The sequence below is a fragment of the Vitis vinifera genome, chromosome 13 (assembly GCF_030704535.1).
Source record: "Vitis vinifera cultivar Pinot Noir 40024 chromosome 13, ASM3070453v1".
NCBI lineage: Eukaryota > Viridiplantae > Streptophyta > Magnoliopsida > Vitales > Vitaceae > Vitis > Vitis vinifera.
The window spans coordinates 2,691,659-2,718,964 of NC_081817.1; the positions used below are offsets into that span (position 1 = coordinate 2,691,659).

Below are 27,306 nucleotides of genomic sequence, written 5' to 3' on the forward strand. Positions count from 1 at the left end.
ATCAATTAAACATAATTTCAATTAAAATAAAACTTAAATGGAAATAGAATAGTGGTCCATGAATTCAGAAGCATAATTCCAGAAATGGATTGTCTGATTTGCTTCTAACAACCAACACAAAGGCTACTAATATGCAGTTCAAAAGGGGAAAAAGGAAAAATAGAATTAATAGTGCCCAAACCCAAAATAAGAACCAAAATTTTTCTATCATGAATTAAGCACTTAAAAAGTCGTACAGGAAGCAAACTTCTCAACAGCCATTTTACAACAACCGCAGGTGGGGGAGACAAAAATCACACATTTACAAGGTTAAAATAAATAATGAACAATGGATCAAAAAAACATACCAGGCACACTTTGGTGATGTCCCTAATAACAGACACCCTTTGCTGAAGCCCCTCAAAATGTAGTCAGAAGAGCCCTTGTGATCCAACCTACCCTTTAGCACCCTTTATGGCCTATCAACTAAATATACAGGATCTTGAGTCTTGTCTCATCATTATCAAGAAGACCAACCTCTACAAATTAACAAGCTTGAAATTTTATTATCCATTAATGCCTCTTTTAAAAAACGAGTACAATGTCATCCTCAGGAACTACTTAAAAACATGGCCACGAGGTATTTGATCCTGTACAAAGAAAGGATTCCCCCAGAGTTGCCCGAGTAGTCTTCTGATGAAATAGTGCACACCAATAACTGCTTCCACATGGAAAAAGAAAAACATTTTATTACAAACATATGTCAGCCAAATACCTCTTTCAAACATCTGAGAACAAAAATAATCCTTTCCTTCAATTTCAATTCTATTAAAAATTTTCTCCATAGATGAGTAAAGCTTCAAAAATAGATCACTCTACTCCAATTTGATAGCAGTTCAACTTATTCAAAAAACAAGAATTGGAGTACCTTAGAAATCATATCAGTAATTAGAGTTGATATCGTCCATTATAATTTGGAGAAAAAGAATGGAAGCACAAGCCAAAGATAGAGAAAATCAAAAAGACTGAGTAGCATAAAAAGTCCTAATTTGTTGAGATAGATAATAGATAATGGTACCTGAAGAATCTTCAATTCCCTGATCTGAAACATCCAGCAACTGCTTATAAGTTGAATAAATTAAAGAATCAAGCTACTTGGAAAAGTTACTAGACATCTCATCCCCTGGCTAAACTTCAATGAGAAGCCTCCAGTCCCAAACTTTCTGCTGAATATAGAACTTCATAAATTTCATTGTATGAAAGAATCTCTCATCAATCCATCATATTGATGTACAATTTGGAGATTGAGATATGGGAATTGGACAATAAATTGGTTCACCATTTTCTAAGAATCCCAGGGAAAAAATCCACAGGATTTATGGCTGCTGTTGAAGCATCTATGGTACTCAATTAGCCATCAGTCACCCAGTATCTTAGTTCATCTCATATGCTTAGCTTTGCAATATTCCAGCCAGATTGAAGTACTTCAGTAAATCAAATCCCAAATATTTTATGCATGCTTAAAAAGTAATGCATCCTTTAATTATGGGTGTTGCAAACTTCAACCAGCTAATGCCAGGTGCTGAAACATCATACGCACCAGGAGTGATGAAACACCAACTCACTTAGCATGCAGCTTCTCCAAGTCAAGCAAAGTATATTTCCAAAAAAACATCAGATTATAACCCAGTCCCAAGATCATTTGACAGCTGAATTATGCCACGCATCTGAAGGTATGGATTCTCTAACAGCTTTTCATTGTTGCTCTGCACAATAGCAACACAACATAGAAAATTTTAGTTACATGTGATTATGCCACGTACTAAAGGGCTAATGAATTATGACAAAAGTTAGGATCTTTAAAAAAAGAACTTAAAAAAATTAGAAGATTATTAACAAATGTGAATCACCATATAAAGGTTTTGCTGCTTGAAGATTTAATAACTCAAAAAATTACTGTGATCCAAACTTTGTTAAGAGGTAAAAAGAATATAAGATATATAGTCCACAAAATATCAGATGGTTATGAAGTGTACAGATTTGCAATGCAATCCATTGGCATTTGATAAAAGGTCTAAACTCAGGCATGAGGTTGGTGTAGCATAAACATGGAAAAGATCAGCAGTTGAGGAAATTAAGTCTGTTTAAAGCAGCACTTGACCCTGTAGCCCAGCGGAATGTGAGTACATTCCAGTTCTCATTCAACAAGACTACTGTTCCAGATAGAAGACGATGGTTTGTTGTGATGTTCCTTATGTTTGCAGCATAAATCATCTTACTCTTGATTTGCTCACTTGTCTATTATGATTGAATTTCTATAAAAAAATCATAATATACCACCATGTCCTAAAACTCTACTGTTCTTTGTAGAATACCAATCCAGCAACTGGTATCGTGGTCAGGTTTTGGCACCATAACCATACCTATGCAAAGTTGATACATGCATGCTTGTGAAAATTTATAGATAAAAAATTGCTCTAGGACAGTTCTATTCCATGGTAGCAGACACATTCAAGTAAAACACAGAATGTGGCTGAACCTGCTGAGCTCTAAAAATGAGATTCTGAAGCATTCGTTGATATTTCTCAGGTTCTTCTGTCATCATTCTCTGCAAAATGCCAAACTCCAGGTCAGTTTGCAAAAACTAACATCAAACTGGATAAACAGTTGCAACCTTGGTGCAGTGGGAAGAAAGAATAGTGTTCTTGCCTTCAAAAGAAAAGCTGACGAGTAATATGCTACCCTTGAATCAGCATCTTCTAAAAGTTCCCTGCAAAGGATCCAAATTATGTAATTCTTTGACATAGTGAGAGATACTTAAAGAAAGACAAATAAAACAAAAGGGAAGAGAACAGATTAACAGAGAACAAAAAAGTGAAGAATTACCTAAAAAACTCTTCTCCACCAACTTCTTGGAAAGCAGCAGGATCTGCAGTACATTTACCTATTAAGAGTAAAAGAAGGCTGGCCCGGATGTCTGATGTGGCGCCAGGTAGGTTTCCTCTTCCTTTGCTTCCAACAGCAACACCCAGAGCAATATCATCAGTAGCTGCACTAGCAAGTTGAATTAATGGCCAGTAAAATAATGGAGCAGGTACACGTGCTACTAATTGCATTGGAACTACAGCCTGTCCTCGCAAAAGCAATGCTCCTATAGATGCTGTCTCACAAATCCGAGAAGTACTACTATTGTAGCCAAATCTGCTATCAAATCCATCCATGAACTCATCCCAGCGGCAATTCACTTCTTGAGAGATACATTCACTAGTATCAACCTTTTTATTCTCCCCTGAGCTTCCAAAAATTAGACCATGGTGTTTATTATCTGAGATGGGAGTTGCTGTTGCAGGAAGAACTTTCAGGCACAATTGTGAAAAGAGAATGTCACACATCTGTTTACAAGCAGCAGAAGGACAAAAAAGAGTAAGAGTGGCATAAATTCTGAAAATGATTAACAGAAAATGCTACAAAAGAACCTCATTTCATCATGAACAATACATAAAAGGAAACAGAGAAGAAAAATTAAGTAAAATATTAGAGTCATCAACCACAAGAAAATCCTCCCATGCTGTACTGAGAATCAAGTTCTGCACAAAATTTTATCTTCTTAATCTTAACAGCATACCATAAAAGAAAAGGACCAGATGGACTTCATCTAATCAATGCACTTTTCCTAAGAGAAAAATGTGAAAATGTAGAGTGCATTAACTCTTTTTTTTTTTTTATGGATAAAGGAAGTGCATATTAAAAATAGAAACACCAAAAAAACCCCAAAGTACACATGGGGTATATAATAGACACCTAAAGCGCCTCCAAAAAATAAAGAGGGACAACAAAAAATAGCACCCTTCAATAAGACCTCAACCAATCCACAAAATCTACACCATAAAAAGGGCCATAAGCTATAAACAATTTGGACCACACCCAAAGATTACAAAGAATAGTAAGGTGGTGTTTGTTTTTTTGGCTAAATAGAAAATGCCAAAATATTTGGTTTTTTCTATTAAGCTAAAAGTAACCTTTTTTTTTTATAGGAAACGACAAAGATAACTATTGAACTTGTTATCAATAGATTCAGTTTAGTTATGTTGGTTGATATCAATAGGTTACTTTTGGTTGACTTTTTCTATTCATCCAAAAAACAAACACCACTTAAGTTTAATCCCTTGCACAAAAGGCTCTTTGTTATCGAACATCTTGTTGTTCCTTTCCTTCTAAATTGTCTAAAAGAGGCACAAAAGAGCAACCTGATACACCTTTTTCCTTTTTTACCCACGATAGTCGCACCAATTTAAGAGTGTCTCTCTTACTGAAGAGGGGAGCACCCAAGACACACAAAGATCCCTTGTCTTGTCACAATGAATAAGAATGTGATCGACCTATTCTTCCTATGTGCGACAGAGGAAACATCTATTAGCCATAGACCATCCTATTATCCGAATGTGATCCAAAGTTAAAACTTTGTTCCAAGTAGCCTCCCATGCAAAGAAGCCCACCTTGGGCGGCACCCAAGAATTCCAAATAACACTTGCCAGGAAAGTAACTTGACTTCCCAGCTCCAAGGCCTTGTAAAGGGCATGAACAAAAAAATTTCCATTCTTCACCCCTATCCACAACAACTTATCCTCTTCATCCCTACACAACCTCCACCCTTGCAACCTAAAGAGGAACCACTCCACCATATTCACCTCCCAATCATTGAGCCTCCTATAGAAGCGAGGTGTCCAACAACCCCCATCAGCTAAAGCGTTCCAAACATCCTCCACTCAAGCCTCCCTAAGAGTAGCTAAAGCAAATAAAGTGGGGAAAGAGATGTTTAACGGTTCATCTCTATACCACTTGTCCTTCCGAAATTTCACCCTCTTCCCATCACCCAGAAAAAGCAACTTTGCTACTCAAAATATCTCAATCCTTCCTAATAAATTTCTATAATCCTACCTCATACTCATCTCTCATTTAGCAGGATTGCCACTCCTTTTTCCCCACATTTTCCACTAATAACATTTTTCCAAAAGGCCCCCTTTCCTTTGCAAAACACCAACTCCATTTGCATAGCAAGGCTCTATTGAGGGACAAAAGATTTCTCACCCCCAAACCTCCATTTCTTTTGTCTAAGCAAACGACAGCCCACCTAACCAAATGAGGTTTCCACTCCTAGGTCCTTCCTCCTCAAAGAAAGTCCCTTTGAATTTGCTCCAGCCTCAACCTAACCATCCTCAAGATGCCTAAAAGGGACATAAAATAAATAGGCATGCTAGTAAGGGTGCTACGAATAAGAGTAAGTTCCCCTTTGGAAATGTATTGTCTTTTCCATAATGCTAATCTTTTACGAAACCTCTCCTCCACATAGTCCCAAATTGAGACAAACTTAAAAAACACCTAACAAAAGGTCCAAGTGGGAAGTAGGGAGTGCATCTACCTTGAACTTGAACTCTTGAGCCAGCCCTTCTACATTCCCCACACTCCCCACTGGAATTAGTTCACCCTCTTCTAAATTAACTTTCAACCCAGAAAATTAAAGTGTCATGAGAAGGCTCACAGAAAATTAAAGTGTCATAAGCAAACAACAAATGAGAGATTTCCATGCCCTCCCCACCTTGACCTCTCTTCCGCCAACCTGACAAGAAACCACCATCCTTAGCCCTCTTAAGCATGCAACTAAGGGCCTCCATGACTATTACAAATAAACAGGGAAAGAATCCCCTTGCCTCAAACCCCAAGAGTTTGAAAAAATCTTGATGGAAAACTATTAACAAAGACCTAAAAGTTCATAGTAGAAATACACCAATCAATCAACTTTTCTCCAAAACTCATTTTGTTGAGAACCAGAAGTAAGGAATTCCAATTGACATGATCATATGCATTCTTAATATCTAGCTTGTAAATTAACCCACAATCATTGCTTTTCAACAACGAATCATTAGCCTCATTAGCAATCAAAGCAGCAGCCAAATTTGTCTTCCCTCCACAAAAGCATTTTGGGAACAAGTCACCACCTTTCCCACAACCTTCTTTTATATGTTTGCTAGCACTTTAGCTAACAACTTATAAAGGCTACCCACCAAACTTATTGGCCTAAAGCCCTTACAATCTTCAACTCCCCCTTTTTTAGGCATTAGCACCAAGAAAAAAGCATTCAAACTCTTCGCAAATCTATCATGCTCATAAAAGTCCTTAAGGAAACCCATCACCTCATTCTTCACAAAATCCCAGCTGAATTACCAAAACACCAAGGAGAAACCATACGGGCCTAGAGCTTTAATGCCCTTGAGATTGAAAAGGGTTTTAAACACCTCTACCTCAAAGAACGGGACCTCCAACAAATCTGCATGATATTCTCCTAAAGCATCAAATGTCAGCCCCAAGCAACTAGGTCTCCAGTCCCCATTTTCAGCCAACAAAGATTGAAAAATGTGGACCATCCCTACTTTAATCTTACTCTCCATTGAGACCCAATTACCATTTGTTTTAATCCTGACCAAGGAGTTCCTTCTCCTATGAGCATTGGTCATTTTGTGGAAAAAGTCCGTGTTTTTATTACCTCCTTCAACCAAATCTCCCTTGATTTTTATCTCCAGGAAACTTCTTCCAACAAAACCCACTTCTTGAACTCTTCCCTAACCTACTTCCTAGCATTCTGGTCCTCCAAAGTCAAAGGCCCGATCCCTTCCTTAGAATCCCAAAACAATACCTCATTCAAAGCCATCTCCTTTTCGGAAGTAACATTGTCAAACGCCTCTTTATTCTAGCTCTTCAAAAAAGACTTTAGAGCTTTCAACTTTTCAGCCAAAATAAAGTTAAATGAACCTTTGAAGTGAATCCCCATCCACCTAGTTCTCAAAAAATCTTTAAAACCTTCCACCCTCACCCACATATTCTTGAGTCCCCATTCTTTTGTAACTTCTTATGAAAATCTAACACATCAATAACTCAATTTTCATCAAGCACAAGCGCAAAAACCATAATTGAACAAATACAAGATCGCCAAAGATGACATATGACAATTCTTAAAGACACAAGAACCAATAAAAAGTGAAGGGGACTCCTTGACCAGGTTACTTGGATGCCTTGTAACAATTTTAGAATAAGGAAGCAAGTGAGAATCAAAATTCATGTAGGTTAAGTGAGAGTTCATTGACCATCTTCTTCTCCATTGCTAAAAAACAAGGGAAGTGTGGAAGTTGTTATTTATCTTGTTTGGAGTGTATTGGGTGTTTCCTTCCTCGATTAGGGAAACCCACTTGGGGTGGAAAGGAAGGGTCTTTTGTAGGAAAGAAGCGTAGGACAGTTTGGAATGCAGGCCCTTTATGCTTGTTTTGGTCAGTTTGGAAGACAAGGAACAAAATTGCCTTTGAAGGCAGTGTGTTGTCCATACAAAAGCTGAAAGCGTTTTTTGTATATTTACTTTGGTCAGAGTCTAAATTGTTTATAAAAGATGGTCCTTTGACGCTAATTGATTTCATTGATTGGGTGGGTTCCCGTTGAGGGAAGGTTGGCTTTTGTACATATTGTTGGACAGTTTTTTTGTTTCAGTTGTATGGGGGTGAGTGTCTCTTTCTTAAGTCACTATTTTAGCGCCTTTTTGTAATACAATACTCTTACTTATCAAGGAAAAAAAAAAAATTATGTAGGGTTAACTTGCTGAAATGAAAATTTTCTGTTCTATTAGCTATTTTGGGTTCACAAAGCAAATGGATGACATATTAGTGTGTTTTTAAGATATCATAGGTTTACAGTTTGTGATGATCTGTAACAGGGAATGAGGTAACTGGACTCATTTAACAGACATACAAAAAAATCATGTGCTTCATTAGTTTGATTAAGGAGATATTAAGTTTTCTCATTTCCAGGAAATAGAGGTTAAACACCTGATTTTTACTGGTCCAAAAAGTTTCATTTGTCAGCACTTCATCACTGGGTAAATGGATCACTATGTCTGTCCTCCCTATAATAGACAGATAAAAGGCTAACAGTAAGCCAGAGAAATATCTTAGATGGTTCATCTTTGGGATTTTGTATCAAATGTATCCCTATGATTTGGAAACCATCCTCAAGGTCCGCTCAAATGGTATGGAGTTCCCCCCACCCAACAATATATATATATATATATATATATATTTATATATGTTTATATATACCTTTAAAATATTGATGCGATCTGTTTCTTTCTGAGCCACCAAGGACAATGCACTGCTCATAATATCTATCACCACATTTGCTTTCTCAAGACGGCTATCTTCATGTATTTGTCCAACTTCACTGCTGCTTGAGTGTTGTTCATTCTCATCTAACAAAAACTTGCATCGCATGAGAAGTCTCTCCAGAACAAATAGGAAGCCCCACCTGATGATGTTGTGTCTTGACTTCAGAAGCCCACACATAAGTGAGATGGATAAAGGGAGTTTTGAAGAAATCGAAGAATCATGAACACCAGCAAGAGCAATTTGCCGCTGCAGGTTTCTTATAGTTGACCATACACTGGCATTCCTTTCCTCACTAGTTTCTGCAATTAGCAAATCACCCAACCAAGTGTACCCATTGTGCCGGTAAGCAATTCTATCCGAATGAAGAAGAGAATGTAAAGTGGCCCATGAGAGCTTTGCTTTCATGCCAACACTGTGACCAAGAACTCCACTCTCAATGCCATCCAAAAACTGGTAAGATTTGGTTATCTGTATCATATGGGTGAACTCTTTGTCTAAATGAGTGAATGAACTTATAATTGAATCAAATTTCTCCGTAATCTTCTCCAAAAGCTGCCAAAGTAAATGAAGGTCAGAGAGCAGCAGCAGTGATATAAAATAATAATTGAGTTTCAAAAAATCATGATGCAGGTGTAGTTTATCGAACTTGTAGAATAAAAATCAGCAACCACACTACCAGCAGATAAAGAAAACAACATATGCAATTTAACATAACAAAGCCAAAGAATTTAGAGAGAAATCGCAGTTCTAAACTTCAATCTCTCATACACTAATAAGTGAATTATGTCTGTAAGACAGATATATGAGCCAAAAACAAAAGGAAAGGCAATAGTGAAATAGAAAGGCAGGACTGATGTAAGCTTTGAATTCTTTCTCACATATACTGACCAAGACCCAAATCCAATCTGATTTACACTAACCAGACTTCAATCCTATTATCAAATTTATTAGTTGAATTCAAATCTGAACAATGAAACCCAATAGTAAACAATTTGAATTTCCAACCAGGTAGATCAAATCCAGTGGACATCTCTATCAGATTGAATCTATCACAAATAAAAGATTTAGCCATACAAGTAAATCATATTTTAAAAAGGAAAATGCTAGTTATACCACCACTTTTTTACCAATTTTCTAAATGGTAGGTAATTATTGGATATATGCTAACTGCTTTTTATCACACATACAATTGACCACCTACCATATAAGCAAGTGGTAAAAAAGATGGTAAAAGTGGTGGTGCATGTAGCACCATCCTTCTAGAAACAATTATGATAGTAGAGCAATTTGATGTCCCTTGAAATGATAATGCTTACATATACATACATCTGTACATCTATGTCAGGCGTGGTTGTTGCTTAGTAGCATTATGTTGGTTGGGCTAGAGCTTGGGTCAAAATTGTGAACACAGCATTGAGCCCAAGCCCAGTCCTATAAACATAATATTATTAGAGATTAATAAACTTGATGATTATTAAACATAATTGAGAAAATATTACCAAATCTTAATTACAGAAAACAATAACATAGGTAATACTGGTTAAGCAGAACCACAGCACAAGGATTGAATTCTAAGACCCAAGCAAGGGCTGGAAACCAAATGCAGCTATAAGTTCACACCAGGACACAAGCCCTAAATTTAGGAGCAAACTTGCCCATGCCTGTGTTAAGCCCATTGCCATCCTAGTACATATTCATGATTATAACATACATATCCACCTTGAGTAAGAAAGAAAACCTTAAATCATAAAAGGTTTCATTCCTGTACATGGAAAAAAATTCAAATTTCAACCCTGTAACCAACTCAAAGTTGGACCAATTCTGTAGGATCAGTCAAAATAACAACCAAATTCAGACCATAATAGATGAAATGGATTTGATGAACTGCTGAAATTGACAGTGTTCATCTTTAACTACAGCCTGACAATAATAGGGTACTCTCTTACACATCTTTATCAGGTCTATCACTCTTCTGGAATGGCAAGGGAGACCATAGTAGTCTAAAAGCATGTTATCAATAAGTAGAACAAAAAATAACAATTGACTGTTAAATGATCATGCTAGACCTGGGAATGCACGGTTAACCAACTAATTCATGAAGAGGGTATTAAAGGCCATAACATGTTCATCAAAGATCTAGTGTGATAACCATAAACATACATACATGCAGAACTAGGATAAGAATCAAACTATCTAAGAAACAAAAAAGTGTCTTAGTAAAAGATAACATCATATTGTGGATATGGTTTCAACATTTAGTTTGTGCCATTGCAGGCTCAAAACTGAGCTTAATATTGCCAAGAAATGAGAATAAGAAAAAGGATGGTGTTGAACTTCATATAGGGAATCTAATTCCTATAGATTTATAAGCAATGTAGACCTTGGATCTCTCCAGCACAAATCTTCAGTGCATGGCCTTCCTAGTCAATATAAACAAACCAAGATGTATATATGCATGTGCATGGAGGGATGTTCAGGGAATTTCTAGTCCTAGGAACTCTCAAAGAGCAACTTTAATGAACATTATCTTCCTAGTAAATCACAAAACACATGCACGCACACACATGTGCACATATTCAGGCACATTTGTAGCATTACCACATTTAGCCGTTCGCTGTTTGGATATCTAGTCAAGGCAGTAGAAATCGATCTTTTCAGTATCTCCCCAATGCCTTCCACCCCAAGCTTAACAGAGATATAAAAGGCTTCAGGTGCATCCGCAAGAGTGAGTAGGGTGGCAAGGGGTTGAATCTCATCATCAGTATATTCAGAGACACTGGTAGCTATGCATGTTTCATTAATTTGATGCAAAACATAGTCAAAAAGCACCAGATATAGATTTCTTCTCTCTTCCCTTGAGTTGGCAAGCGAGTACTGCATTGAAAGAACTAAGAAGTTATCATGTAAAGGTCAAAATAGATTTAAATAAGTTTTAGTATAGAAATAAATCCGCTTCTGCTTATGACATAACAACTGGAAATGGGGAAATCACAGGAGCTTCTTCCAACAGGGCATAGAAGGAATAGTAAACTGCATTGTTCTTAAAATGAAGTACAAGAATGTTACAAATTTTTAGAGAATGTATTTTAACTCATTATAATAGTCAAATAAATTATGAATCACATGGAGCAAATATGGGTTAGGCCATTGTTTTGTTTAATTGTTGTCAACACAAAATGATAGATTATCACAGTTTTACATAAATCAATCATCTTTAACAATGTGTAATTTACATATTGATTTATAAGACAAATTGTTAGGAGTTAAGGACAATCCAGTTGCCTTCTCTCATCACAACAATATGCAATACAAAGATTAATATCATAGTCATCTAAATAATATTAACTCTAGAGTATTGTCATGATATCTTCCATGTCCCCAAAAATTTGAAATAGGTGTTGAATATCCCATATAAGTTGTCATATACATAATTAAATGATCTTTCTCATCATGAATAACAACAGTATTGTCAACCACTGCAGGATGCCAAGGACCATTTACCCGTATTTCTTAAATAAATAATTTTCATACCTCAAGGAAAATAAATTCAATTCCTCCAATAAGATCAACCTGGTCCACAAGAAACATTGGAGTACTTGAAACAGTTTTGTTAGGCTCATCAGGAACTTGATAAAACATGTTTGATAACATGCAAATAAGCTTAGAATGAACTACTTCTGCCCATGAATTCCTCCTGCTAACCTTCAAAAGCGCCTGAATAACCTGAAAATGGTTGTACATCCAAAATGAGACTCACAGAGGGAAGGACATAAAGCATGTACCAAGTATATGAGACCAAAAAACCAGTTTGACTAAGTTGAGACTTTATTAACTCAACACAAGGGGTGTAATCGTTTGTAGAATAAAAAAATATCACAAACACAATTGAGTTACAGTTTATGATTTGAGTCCATAAAATGGAGAGTAAAAATAAATACTGAGATCCGACCTCTTCTATTAGAGGACTCGCCCATTCAAGCAGTGAGTATGAAGAACTGTATCCATGACAAAATGATACATAGAATGTCCGGAAGGAAGGAAGGAAGCACTCACCCTTATGTCAAGACATTTTAATCGGTTCCTGCAGATTTTGCCTCTATCACAAACAAAATAAAGCAGACAGCTCAGAGCAGATGCCCAAACAGACTCCTCCTTCTCTTCTATCTGAAAAAAGGTATCAAAGGGATAGAATGAAAAAAGGAGCATGAAATATAAACAAGAACTGAAACAACATAACAGAAGTTTCCTTTCTTCTACCTGCAAAGAAATTTTAAGGCCATAAGGATAATATTATCAATGAACAAAAGCCATTGTGGAAAACCTAAAGCAATTTAATGTTTGGTGAGACAAAGAAGGACAAACCTAGAAATAAGATAGTTTTTCTTTATACCAGCAAAAAATCACCACCTCCCCTGCACAACTAACCTCCATACATCATGCTACCACTTCCATAAATCCATTGCTGAAAGTCCCACCAATGAATTGCCTTTACTAATATAGAAAACATCCACTCCATTTTTATTTATACAATCCATAATGCGGGATAACATATCCTGAATAAAAGCGCAGGATATGAAGTGGAAGTGATGTAGATAATCCTAAAAGGCCTGCCTACAATTGTATAATGTGGGCTTAAGGATTCAACAATTGAGGAAATAAGGAGAAGGATGTAATAAAATTCTGGTAGCAAGAAAAGGGATAAGAAATCTTAAGAGTCTCACTAAGCTATATATAGGATGATTGAAAGAAAGGGATAAGAAATCTTAAGAGTCTCACTAAGGCCTTCTAGGAGTCTCACCTAGGAGAAAGGAAAAAAATTAAATGGAGTCTCACCATTGAAGAATACAATACATGCAAATGAAACTAATATTATTTAATAACTTTATCTTGGACATCAATTAGCCTCATTTATAGGCTTCTCTAAGAAATCCAAATTCTACTAGTATTTTAATAACCTATTATAAGTTTAATTCTATTTCTCCTATTATGATTCTAATGATTGGCTACTACTAATTCAACTCTAACAATACTGATCCTATTTAATTCTGACTAATATTAAGCCACTTAAAAGTTTATTTATGCCTTTTCTTCCCTTTCTTGAATATACTTAAAGAGGCTTTCCCCTATTAGGAGGATACAAAGGAAATAGGAAATAGTTCTACCAAAGAAAAAAAAAAATTTTAAAATAAATAAATAAATTATATAAAAATATTTAAAAAAAAAAAAAAAAAAACTAGATCTTGCCAAAATGCAAAAAAGTCATCCAAACAAATTGTTTTAAATTGAGTTTTACCTTCAAGCAAATTTTTGAAACTTAACTTCAATACTATGATTTGAAGTGCCTAAATAAATCTAGTCTTCTCATTTTTAGAGAATTTGACAGAAAACATTGGGAGAAGTATTGATTTTAACATTAAAACTAATCATTTGTCATTGTCAATAATTTTGAATTTAATTCTTCTATCTCTCTTCTAAAATCTGACTCTCTAATGGCTTCATCAAATGATTTAACACTACCATCACCATCACTAGTAGTAATAGAATTCTCCAATGAATAATAACAATATCTCATTGCTTTATTAACTTCCCTATCATTGTTAGTATCTTCTACTTCATCCATCAATTGCAATGGTCTTTTTCCTTTGTCTGTCTATAAAAAGATAATATATGAGCTCAACCATTACGTGGACCAATGATTCCTTTCTTTTTTTTCTTTTCAATCTCTTTTTTTCCTCTCCATTTAAAGAGTTTATCGGTAGCCAACTAGGAGCTTACTTTATAAAAGATGAAAACCCTGGTCTTGCACCCAAGATAAAACTTACAAATCTATACCAAAACCCACAAAACCACAAGTTATTAAAAATAATTCAATATTTAGCGCTGAACTCTTATAAGACATAAAATAGCTCATAAATGTTGTAAAAACATATTTGAGGCTTAAGCCTCAATAGCCTTCAAGCACTAGCCTCAAGGTTGTAAACAAAGCTTTAAGTAACCTAGATTGAAGCTATAGCCTTAAGGCTAATTTGAATAACCTCACCTTAAGGCGAACCTCAAGGCATAAGCCACAATAACCTTTTAAAACATTGATATCAATAATGGATATGGACACTTGGATACAACATAATTTTCTATCAAATTGGATACAACATAACTTTTCTTTGATAAATGAAAAATAAAACCTTAATGACAGTAACAAAAACAGTACCATGATATAGTCAAGAAAATAGAAACTCCCTACAATGAATTGCCCCGCACTCAGTGCAGCAACTACTTGCTAAAGGTTATTTTATTTGCCAAATAAGTTACCAACACTGACAACCTATTCTATTGATTAAAACAATTGGTACAACCTGAAACAATAATTCCAACACAAAGAACATCTCATATAAATCTAATTCACCCCGATAAACATTCTCAGCTTCCGCAGGAAATGAGAAACTAGAGTCTCATGGCAAAGTTTCCAACTTAGTTGAGTTTAACACAATAGCCAGACCTAAATCAATCAATATGGAAAACAATACAATGTTCCTGACAGGAAGAAAAATAGGGAAGAAGGAAAGCAAAGAAGATGAGAAGTTAGACCAACTCCACCTGAACAAGAAGAAGGAGAATCTCATATAGAATGCTTAAAATCCAAGATTCAAATTTATCTATTGCAGAGGAAGCTCCCATCTTCTTTAGAGAATCTGTTCTTCTCTTCTCTTGTGTGACAAGTTGCGCTTCATTGTTGAAATATGATTCATGAGAATAATCTTCTTCAATTGTGGTGGCATCATCGGCTACCATTGGCTCCAATAAATGAGCATGAACCCCAAGATTTAAAATTAAATCAAAAGCACGAACCCTAGAAGCTAATGTGGGAGAACTGATCATCTCCTGCCAAATGATTTGGAAATAAAAATAAGAGACTTTCACCATGTTGTTATCATAAGAAATCAATATGTAATTGATGCAGCACCTCAAGCATGGATAGAGTGAGAGGAGCAGCAGTCCCAGAATCCAAAACATACCTACAAAACAAAATTTTGCAATGACCTTCCATACACAATCAGTTTAAGAAACAATATAACAGAAAATCAACTACATGAACCAACAGAAAATATTCATTTGGAAAATGGTCAGAAGGTCCAAATTCATTCAACCTTCAAAAACCAGGAAGCCATGGAAGAATATCAAGCGGTGTTTCTTTGCTTAATAAGCTTTACATTCAGTCCATTTATCATATAAATGACATCATACAATTTAAAATGAGTACAAAATGGAAAAGCTCATAGACGTCAATGTTGAGATATATCTGAAATATTGCAACAGTTCCATGGAATGTTTTGAATGATTTCTCAACCATCCCTGCAATCTATTTTAGATGGACACTTCAAAGAATTTGAAGTATCCATGAGGACATGAAATGGCAAGAGTTAGGACATCATAACACAAGAAGTTCTCTATATTCCACAATTGTGACAATGTCAAGAAATTAGTTTTGGAGATTCAACATGCCTCCCAGCCATTGCAAAAGTGCAAACTAATAGCATCAATGATATTGATCACATTCTTCAACATATAGACGAGACTGTAGAACAGGTTGTAAACGTATGCAATTCAAGCATGCGAATAAAGTAATATCAGCAAACAAATGCAATGAAACGTACATGTCAATAACAAGTTTAATTAGGACGCTCACAGCCACATCCATTGATGGCTTTCCTCTGTTGTTACTTAATCTAGATGACATCGTCATGAGGTTAGTATTTGGTGAAGCTGTGTCTGAGCAAACTGCAGCAATGACTTCACGCACCTCCACAGGATTCAATCGCAAAGGTTGTTGTTCACTGATCCATATTAAAAGATACTGTGAGAAAAGGGAAATAGGGGGACCTCAACCATGCAAATTGAAGATTTATTCTCAGTTACATAAGCACAGAAGCAATCTGTGGATCTCTTAGCGCCAGTTTGGATACATTTCTTGTAGGAAAAGTATAGATTTGACTTATGTCTTTAAAAATCACATTTAGAAATTTTAAAATTTGAGGTATCCAAAAAAAATTTTAAACAATTTTTAAACCGTAAATTTTTTTTATCAGAGAAACCATTAATTTTTCAATTTAAGCTTTTAAAGAGTTCTTATATCTTATATAATAGTTACTACTATTTTCTGATTTCAAAAATAAAGAAAGAAGTGTATCCAAAAGGACACTTAGTATGAATAATGCTGAAGTATTGTCAGGCTAACTAATCATAATCCTAATGCAGGATACTATAGTTCCAAACCAATAACCTCACACCTACGTCAAAAAAAAAGAGACTTAGAAGCTTGCTACCCAAAATCCTAAAAGCAGCTTGCAAAAATGATATCATTTTATTAGAAAAAAGAAGAAATACCCAATAAAAAAAACATAACATTGCAAAGGATAATGATGGTGAAATGTCTGGATCAGGTTCATATATAATAAGCTTAATAGCACCACTCAAGAAATACCATTGTGGTTCAGTCACATGGAGGTAGGTAGTTTAATTCTCACATCGAATATAACCGACAGACAAAAATATTTGAGAGAATTGCACATTTATACGTAAATTAAATATTGCGCTCACAATCAGATGTCTCTAATACCACACCTGTAGTGACGATATTGGAAGAGTTTCCGTGCAAGTGGGCGGAATGTACTCACAGGAGAATCCTCCCTGAAAGACAAGCAGTGCTACTAATCAATTTTACTCTCAAAGAACCAAGTAACTTAAAGAGTCAAATTTTAAAACCATGTTATTAAGAATAATGGAGAATATCCCATCTAAGGGGAATCAAATTTATTATAAATGCAACAAGTAGAAGGAAGGACCCAAGTTTAGCAGATCCTGATTTATCAAGAAATCTTCCTTTTAAGAAGTTGAGGACAAAATCTTTTAGATTTCCTGTATTTATAGAACATCTTTAAAATGTTTACATTTAGAAATAATTACCAAAAAAATCATATTGACAATAAAACCTTCAAGATACATAAATGCAATCAGAAACTCCAAACGCATGTCAAATCAAGGAGCAGGCAGAACACTACAAGGCTAAGCCTTAACAGTCAAGTAGCCATAGGTGTGAGCCTGTGAGGCTCCGATGAAGAATATAGCTCACATCACAAGACTTACCTTTTTCTGAAATATATATCTCCTAAACTAATCAAATATGCATCCTCTTATTACAACTTGGAGCATTTAATATGCTACTGATCCAACAAAGCTACTTCATTCCATGTTTCAAATCAACATCTTTTGAAACATTCAAAGATTTCTACATTTTCTCCCCATTTTTGCAGGAGATAATGTTGCATGGGTTCTTGTGCAGATGTTGGGCATGGTTGTGTCAAGGTGTTTGAACCTTTATACAGTATAATAAAGAGATAAAAGAAAGAAAAAAATCAATAAAAAATATCTTTGATAAGAAATCTTCTCTCTTCTTTCTTATTCCTAAATCTTTTAACAAAAGTTCGCTTTAACAAACTCTCTATTTTTCAATATAATTCTCTGCTACAAATGTTGAAAAAAAGAAAAAATCAATCAGAATCAAATAGCTAGATCTAAATAAAATTAGGAGTATCCAACAAGGATCCCATACCCATACCCATGCTTTGTTGTGACAACATAGGTATGTTGGTGGAAGTTGGGGGATCCAATATCATAGGTAGGAGACTCAAGGGGTGTGTTTTTTGAGGAAAAGAGATCGCCAACTAGACCATAAGCCTCCAAGTCCCGACCGCAGATTTTATCTCTATTTGCCTTTCTGGTCCAACAAATCCATTGTAAACTAACTAAATCCTCTTAGTACAAAGTTCTATTACAGCAATATAATCTTAAAATTCTTAGGATGCAGGTAGAGGCTCAAAAATATGGCCAGTCAGCACAACCTAGCTGACCTGGGAAATCTCTAATACAATCCAGTTGATCCCAGCATAACCTACACTACAAACTAAATAAATGTATAAATCAGGTTAAGTCACAAGAACAGATCCCAAAAGCAACCCGCTTCTGCCCCAAAATAAGATCACTAGAAAGAACAACATTAAAATAAGGAATTTCCAGTTGGAAAAATCCTCTGTTAGAAATAGACTCCAATCACTCCATTCAGACTCCAGCTCCAACTCACTATACTATGATTACAAAGGCTAAGGTCAAATCTAACATAACACAAGAAAGAAGAAATAATTACCTGTCTGAGTGGACCATGAACGCTCAACCAAAGGGAAAAATTATAAAACAAAATTGGAAAATAAATAAATAAAGCAACAACCCTATCAAATCAAATTTGAGTATGAGAAACATACCAAATTTGATAAGATCCTGGTTTAGAGCGTTTGGATGATGTTATCGCTTTCAAGTGGGGACGAGCGGACACAGAATTAGTGGCTGTTGTGACTGATGAGGGCTGCAACAGTTGATCAACATGAGGCATCTCAGCAGTTCTAAAATGGCTCCAAGGCTGGCCCTTCATTTTAGCTTCCATGTCACCTACAAGGAGAGCTGCTGCACCAACTTCAAGAAAGCTATGTGTACCCATGTCTTGGGGATTCACAACACGGTCACTGCATAAAAGAACACGTTGATTAGGTTTTAGAAGTAATACAGGAAACTAAAGGACTCAATCAAATTTCAAACAGCAAAGTCATAACCACCCAAAAAGAAGCCAAAAGATATATGCAAAAAACAAGTAACCTGTCAGATGAAACCATTGATGATTGTTGTTCCCCAGGCCACCGCCACTGCAGAACATCCAGTGCAATGTACTCAACATCTTCTCCTCCATCAACTTTTTCAACATTTGAAAAGTTTGAAACAGATAGAGTGGAAGCATCATTGTTCTCTGAAGATTCCCCACTATTAGTGGGGTTCAATTGGGAATTGAATGATCTACTCAATAAAGAAGATAACGATGGAAGTGACTGTCTTGATGCAGAGGCAGCTCCAGCAAAGGCTGCTGGTTGGAATGACCGTTTTGGAATATGTCGAGCCACAAGGGAGCGAATATAATTCAATGACTTTACAAGTGTTCCTGATGCAAAAGTAGATACAGGTAAAGAGGGAGAGATAGTTGTAGATGAAGTTGATGCCCCAGATTGTTGACTTAAAGATCGAGACCATGGCGACGATCTCCGATTTGGGCTAATATCACAATCAGCAATGGTGCTTATGCAAAATCGATCTATCTGCTGTAGTGTCTCCTCACTGGGCCTATATCTGCAGCAACCAAATCTACATGAGCACTCATAGATCAAAGAAACAATTTTTCTTCTTTTGACAGGTAAATAGAATAAATATATTGAAGGCGCTAACTGAAGGTGCACTAAAGTACACAGACGGTATACAAAGACTGCCACGAAAGCAACAGAAAGGGCAACTAAAAACAACAACCCCTTCAAGACAAACCCAACCAGTCTACATAATCTACCATGGTTAGGGAGCCTCGCCTCCATCTATGTATACCCTCACCTATAACAAAAGATCATATAGAGAGGAAAATTCTAGTGAATGATCAGACATTTCTTTGCAAAGAAAACAATCTAACAATGGGTTTAAAAAAAAAAATCCTATATGGGAAAGGAAAACCTAACACTCTAGTCACTAGAGCATACGTCCAGAGCAGAGGACACATCGAAGTTGGGACCCAGGAATTCTAGATAATGCCCTAAGGGAAGGGAATTGACCACCCCGACTCCAAGACAAGCAGAGGGATTTGACATAAAAAGACGTCATTCTTTGACTCCTTCCAAATCATCACGCCAATATCTTCCCTCTTCACTAACTTATCTTGCAATCTTGAGAAAAAGGGCTCAACAATACCCAGCTCTCAATGACCCACTATCTTTTCAAAACTTCACCCTCATACCATTACCCACTATAAAAGCAACTCTATCATTAAGGAAGTCCCACACCTTCATGATAGATGTCATTATTGAGCCAAAAGGGTGTCTATCGTGAAAAAATTATTGAAGGGTGTCTTTTGCTAAAAAATTCTTAAGCCAAAAGGAAATACAAAGAAGGATGAGGTATCCTCCCCGGGAAAACTTAATCCAAAGAAAGAAAAAGAATATAGAAACAATGACTATAATACGCCAAAAACAACTAAAAAAACCCAAACCCAAACTGTATTATCAAAGGGGGAAGAATCTCCCAATGCTGACTTCACAAAGGTCTTAATCTTTAAAGGCCTACAACGTGTTCTGTTTTGCATAAATTCCAATTTCCAACCTATAACATCACATATTAATTTATATGATAGTGCAAGTGGACAAGCTTCTTAATGTAGTTGTCCTCTTTTCAATACCATAGCATGTGAAACTCTTCTACAAACAAATATAAATAATATTACAAGGTTATACTACCCACAATTTCTTCTCACTTTCGACGCCAGCACTACAATAAAATTGTTAAAAATATTTTCTATCCAAATTGCTTTTTTTTTTTTTTTTTGATAGGTAAACAAGAATTATATTGAAAGAAAGAAAGTATACACGTCATATACAAAGAAAACAAAAGACAAAAAAAGGCACAAAGACATAAAAACCAACTACCGTGCCCTACCGAGAGACTACCCCATCCACAAAGTCAAATCCAAAGAGTTACACATTTCTATTTACTTTCACATGTGCTGAATTTCAATCTAAGTTCCATGGACTAGATACGTTTTATCCCAAGTACCCTATTGTTGCATAAAGAAAATGCCACAAGCCTATAATGAGTAAATCATATATGCAGGACCAGAAAGGCATTAGGGTGAAGATTTGGGAGGTTCCACATTCATGTCCTACCAAGGACCAAAAAATTATTAATTATTAAAATAAATAAATAAATCATAGACACAAAATCAGTGCATGACCAATAGCCTGGGAGCAAAAATAACATTGACCCTGACTGATGATTCACTATCAGTGCTCAAGGTGCATAAACGCTGAACTGAAAAAGCAGAATAATCTGTATCATCAAATGATTCTTTTATGCTTGCATATGGCCTTCACAATTTGATCAATGAAAAGAAGCAGGACAACAAAATCCAAAATAAAATTATTTCCTTAGGCAAATTAACAATGATCAAGTGGTGAGTTAATGGAAAAAAGAACCACTAAGTTATATCGTTTATATATTAAGTTTTGGGTATAATATGAAATTCATATGATTCTTTTTTTTTTTTTGATAAATAAGATAGTGCATTAAAGAATGCAAAAAGCGCACAAAAGTACACAGGTCATACAATGAGCACTGAAAAAAAGAAACAGAAAAGGAAGAACAGAAAAATACTCTCTCCCTCAATAAAGACTCAACCAATCTATGAAGTGCACCAAAGGCATATAGCCTCCACCTATGTACACCTTTACCTACATAGAGAAATTGTTAAGGAAGATGTTTTTTAGTCTTTGATCTAACAATTCCTCATTTTCAAAACATCTCCAATTTTTTTCCTTCCAAATCATCTAAAAAGTACATGAAGGAGCAGCCCTCCAAACCTTAACATGCCTTCTACCTACAAAGGAATTGTGCCACCTAAGTAGACTCTCCCTAATCAACTTAGAGATAACCCACTGAATATCGAAAATGGAAAACACCAACCACCATAAAACTCTCGCCTCATCACAATGTAGGAGAATATGATCAATGGACTCAAACTCCTCTGCACAACGCACGCCTATTAGCCAATGTCCACCCTCTTCTTTGAAACTAATCCAAAGTCAACACCTTACCCCAAGAAGCCTCCTAAGTAAAGAAACTCACCTTTCAAGGAATCCATGAGTTCCAAATAATCTCTAAAGGAAATAGGATGGCACAATCTGTCTCCAAAGAGATTAGAGACCTCTTAGAGAGAAAAACCCTTTGCCATCACCCTTCCAAAGTACTCTATCCTCCTCCTCCCTCTTCAGTGTTTGTCCTTGGAGTAAATAAAGGAACCACTCCATGTCAGCCAACTCCCAATCATTCAGATTCCTAACAAAAAGGAAATTCCAAATTCCTCCTTCCCCACTCTGCTCCCAAAAGTCAGCTATCCATGCCTCTTTCAAATTAGATAAGGCAAACAAGGACAGGAAAGTCTCACATAAGGGGGAAAGTCTCACATAAGGGCTCCTCATTGCACCACCTATCTTTCCGAAACTTCACCCTGATCCCACTACCCACTGTAAAAGAACCCTTTGTTTTAAAATAATAAAAAATCTCACTACTTCCCTGTTGCTTTCCAAACCCCAACCTCATAGGAATCTCACACCACACCTAACCTCCAAACCCCTTATCCCACTGAAAATCACATGATCTTTGTTTTTTATAAAGTAACAGAAAAATGAAACCAATTTTTTGCTAGAAAGACCAACCTTAGAAGGTACCGCTTCAAAAGTGCCACACACCTTGCAACTACCGCTGGGCTGATGCAAATAAAGTTGTATTAATGACAAAAGAAGAATTAATACTATAGCAAAAAGACATAACAATAGGCCAAAAAGCAATACATCAAAGCAATATTAAAAGACGACAACTCATAACATGCGAAAGAATGACATGTAAAAGAAACAATGAGTCATAAGATCTGTCATATTGCAAAATAAAATATGAACAACGAACTAGGGATTCATCAATAATAGTTCATAATTGAAAAATATTTATCAAAACAAAAAGATAATGGACCTAGCACTTGGCATGTCAACTTTCAAAATCAAGGGAGCATGAAAACATTAGATATATTCCTTTTTCATGCAGATTTTGATGTGAAGTGCAAATGGATGGATACAGAAAAAGGTTGATATCACCACCATCAAATCCGCCTTTCAATTGTCTCCAAGTTGGCTGCACAATCTTAATTTCCTTTTAAGTCAATGCCTATCCAAAATTAAAAATTAAAAAAAATCCTTTCAAGTCAACTAATAAGAAACATATCTTCCATTGATTTCTCAAACTATACATCTTTTCCCCTACTTTCCATTATATCATCCTTTTAAAGCCCTCCACTCACACTGAAGCACCCCTCACCACTCTTTGTTTTATTATAGATCTTGAATGCACAACAATAAACCATCTCAATCAATGCTCCTTTTTTCATGTGTTCTTTCTTATTCATAGACTAACTCTTACATGTTCTTTCTTTGTTTTTGACCCAAATTCTAGAACATAAAATCTTTTGATTGTTAAATATTCTGGACAGTAAACCAAGTCTTCACTCATTAAAAATTGTTTCCTTTTAAACATTGGTAAAAAATAATTTAGGAAGCATACATTCATTTAACTCACTGAGCTCTAATTTCTACATGATGCAAATTCCTCAATTTCTATAGATTTGCGTATTTAACAGAAATGACATAATGTTAGTTCCATTATGGTATTAATATATACTTTTTGGAGCTGACCAATATATCCTTATCATTTGCCTATAAAATATAAATATATATAAATGGTATGTCATACTTCTTAGTTAGGATTGAAACTTCATAATTGATTCTCCATGGGTTTCCTTAGCTAAAATCCAATATAGTTGAATTCTAAGTTCAACTTTTTTTTTTTTTTGATAGGTAAATACAGATTGTATTATAGTTGAATTCTAAGCTCAACTAATGCGAATATATTGATTTTTATGCCTAACATTTGAGAAAACAAATACTACATATACAATCATATCTTAAAACCAACAGTAAATCATCAAGGCATCCCTCACTACCTCTATTAACATTCTTCCTAACCTTCACTCAAGGCTAGTTCCAAAGACATGTTACTTATCTGCCTGTCATTCTACATAACAACACATGGCCAGTTTCTTTCTCAGACACATAATCGACCATCAATGTGATGAAATATTTACTGTTAGGTATCTCTTGGTCATAAATCTTTAACAATTATACTTTTCACTCATAAATGCCTAATATTACTATACAATGCATTTATTCTGTTTAATGCCTTAGTATCTTAATCTTTTTTATTCTAAAGAAACATCATCCATGGTATTCACCTAGCACTTCTTCCTATTCTTGCTAATTAAACCTTAAGTCACCAACAAATAACAAGACAGAGCTCTCACTTGTACAAACCTAGTAATGTCATACATAGCCCATGCAGAAGGGTAAGACTTAAAAAGCTCAGCATAATATGTGTTGAAAGTCGAAACTCACTTCTTCTTTTTCTTTTTCTTTTTTTCTTTTCTTTTATATATATTATGAGTGCCTATGCGAAGGGCCACTCTCCCTGATTGTTCTCAGGGTAAGAACAGTTGCAACATGCCTATATTTCTTCATATCATATGCATGCATGTATGAAATATGTACAAGACTCATGTTCTTGCTTAGAAAATGTTTATCTTTGCTTGATCAATTCCAAATTCCCTTCATTCAATGTCATTAGTATTCCACTCATAAGCAAAGTGATCACCTATCAAGTTCCACTTTCTCTGTGGTGTATTTTCTGTTGTCAGATTTATTTGAACCCAAAAAAGGGAAAAGAATAAATTTAGCATAAGAAGTAGGTGTATTTCTTATCGTAAATTTATTTTCATCTTTCTCTTTACATATTTCATATGGCTTAGGGACATATTTGTTGTTTTGATTCAGTTAAAAACGAGGTGCTTAGACAACAAGAGGCTCATGTTCAACATTTGGCATCATATAAGTAACTGCTTCAGATTTTTTGTCACCTGAAAGACCATCTTTTTTGTCTTGATTTGATTGAAAACAAGGCACTGAGATGATAAGACGCTCATCTCCGACATTTAGATTTAAGGGACTGTTCTATCATAAAAGAAAGTCTATATTGTCGTTACTAAAGCAGAGCAAAGCAACATGTTGACATTGGAATCAACAAGAAAAATACCCTAAACATACCTGCGCTCCCTTTCTGCAAGTGTATGTTCTAAAATCACAATATAAGCCTGGTCAGTTGTAGTAGTGTTTGCCAGATAATCCTGCCATTAAAAGTTCAAGTTGTAATATTACAACAATTGAAATGCATCTAGATAATGCTTGATGAAGGAGCCACACTTATATGTCAATATCAGAGTCAAATGGGTTTTGGGTTAGCAGGCAATAAGAGTTAGATAGAGTCATATAAGAACTGAATGATGCTTTACTTTGCATCAAATACACGTGGGAGTACAGAAACCTATCCTGCAACCTTAATCACTATATATCTGAATGGTAATTCAAATTGAGAACAACAACTAAATTTATTTGAACTCTGAATGTTCAGTGCATGTGGCACTTAAACACCCAGCCAAATTTTGAATGGCTTCAATTAAATGAACGAACTCATGATTCAAGGGTATGTCTTCATGTTTAATGAAATAACAAAATGACTTCTCGAGAAACACTTACAGTTATAATTCAAATAAAGAAAACTAAGCAATAAATCAAGTCCATTCTCAATTGCCGCAAATGGCAATACTTTTTTCTTGCATGAATAAGAAAAGCTGTCTCTACTTTCTGGAAACAAAAAAATGGTCAAATTAAATTGAAGACGAAAAGAGTGAAAGTAGACCTAAGTAAATAAACATATAAACCTTACAAATGAATAGGTCACTCGTCAAATACTCCCATGATTCAAACAACGGTAAGACAACAAAATATCAAAACAAAGCCACCAATTATTCACAGGAAATGGCCCACTTTCAGCACTAATACTCTGTTTGGTTGCAGGGAAAATGTAGGACGTAGAAGAAATCAAATTCTTCAAAATTTCAGATATTTCATTAATTCGCATCTGAAAAAACAAATACCCCCACTCAACCTGCCCCCAGGAGAACTATTTCCCTAGTTGAGTTAAATTTGAAATTTAAAACCGAACAAAAAGAAAATCCTTTTAGAAACTATAACATCAAAAAAAATTCAACGATTTCATTTTCCTTCTCTTCCCGTATTCCAAATCAAAACCAAACCCCAAATTCCCAACCCGCCACACCGAGATCTGAGAAATCAACAAACCCGAAGAGTCCGCGAGGCCTCGGACGCAGCCGCGGAGGGGGTCCCGTGGAGCGCGGCCGACGCCGCAACAGACAGACAATCGGCGACAGCACGCCTCAGCGGCTCTGGCGGCTTCCGCAGCGACGAAGATCGAAGTCTCGACACCGCCCCTAGCTGCAACCTCGCACTGCCGGGACTCCGCGAGGAGCTGAAGCTGGTCGACATCGTCCGAATCTATCAAAAACCTAGAATTCGAGGCAACCGAGACTCCCCTCTCTCTCCTTTCCTCCCTCTTCTCTCTTCTTTCTCTCCTTCGGCTTTTGCATTCACACAAGTCACAAGTCACAACCAACAGTTTAGGCTTCGATCGTTCAAAATGTAGAGAGAGATTATAGAGTGTATATGGTGTTTTGAGGTGTAGAAACTCTACAAATTCGGGAGTGCTGTGTGTCTATTAGCTGTTAGTCGAAAGCCTTCTATTTTTTGAGATTTAATTAGCTGGCATGCGCTAGAATTCGTAGTTTTTACTCTGAGATTTTCCCCTTTCGCCATCTGTCCTTTCTATTTTTACCATTTTCAAATATTTGGAAGGTAAATCGGATATTTAATTATCAAAGACAATATTATTTTTTTTAGACAAAATCTACTTAGTGTTTATTTTTCAAAATTATATGATTTTATAATTAAATTTTTTTAACTTAGGTTCCTAAACGTAAATTTTTTCTTTTATATATTGAAATAATTTAGGATATATTTTATAACTATTTTTTAAAACAGTTCGTTTTATATTTTGTAAATCAAAAGTATATTTAAAAATTTAAAATATTTTTTAATATATTTTCATATTTTTAAATATATTTTAAAATTAATTTTTATGTCTAATATTTTATTTGTGATAACTCTACATGTTTGTACAATTAATTTTTAAAACAATCCTAAAAAAATAAGTAAAAATAAAGAAAACGATTAAAATATATTTTTTTAAATCATTTTAAAAATATAAAACTGAAAACAATTTTTTATTATCAAATATATTTAGATTTATTATAAATAATAATAAAAATTAATTACCAAACAGACCTTTGTTCTTTTTGTCTTCCCGTTATCTCACATTGGCATGATTAAATATAATTTCTATTTTCCGTTAGTGAGGTTTGAAGTTTATAATGACACGCATGAGTCTTAAATTAAATTACGTTTGAAAGCAATTGTTTAAAATA

At 35.3% G+C, this 27,306-nt stretch overlaps 1 protein-coding gene across 1 annotated transcript; it reads right to left on the reverse strand.

The window, feature by feature from the left end:
* Positions 1-187: 187 nt before the first annotated feature.
* Positions 188-26,557, reverse strand: LOC100263302 (uncharacterized). The gene is made up of 18 exons (XM_002279165.5): positions 26,108-26,557; positions 25,013-25,092; positions 22,526-22,576; positions 18,885-19,406; positions 18,497-18,754; positions 16,803-16,868; positions 15,836-16,015; positions 15,145-15,196; positions 14,778-15,062; positions 12,237-12,347; positions 11,715-11,906; positions 10,782-11,057; positions 8,118-8,735; positions 2,866-3,371; positions 2,689-2,749; positions 2,519-2,587; positions 1,058-1,745; positions 188-697 (listed from the first exon to the last, which is right to left on the reverse strand). The coding sequence occupies exons 1-17, from the start codon at positions 26,309-26,311 to the stop codon at positions 1,659-1,661; spliced, it is 3,618 nt and encodes a 1,205-aa protein (XP_002279201.2). The 5' UTR covers positions 26,312-26,557; the 3' UTR covers positions 188-697; positions 1,058-1,658.
* Between the last annotated feature and the right edge of the window lie 749 nt (positions 26,558-27,306).

What these genes read in the sequence shown, in the direction of transcription:
- LOC100263302 (XM_002279165.5), bottom strand. Translation starts at nt 26,311, where the DNA reads ATGTCGACCAGCTTCAGCTCCTCGCGGAGTCCCGGCAGTGCGAGGTTG. An exon ending in CTTGCAGAAAGGGAGCGCAG is followed by an intron (nt 22,577 to 25,012) that starts GTATGTTTAGGG and finishes TATTTGCATCAG; the next exon opens with CCCAGCGGTAGTTGCAAGGT. An exon ending in TTCTCCTTCTTCTTGTTCAG is followed by an intron (nt 12,348 to 14,777) that starts GTGGAGTTGGTC and finishes ACCTTTTTTCAG; the next exon opens with ATAGAAGAGAAGGAGGAGTC.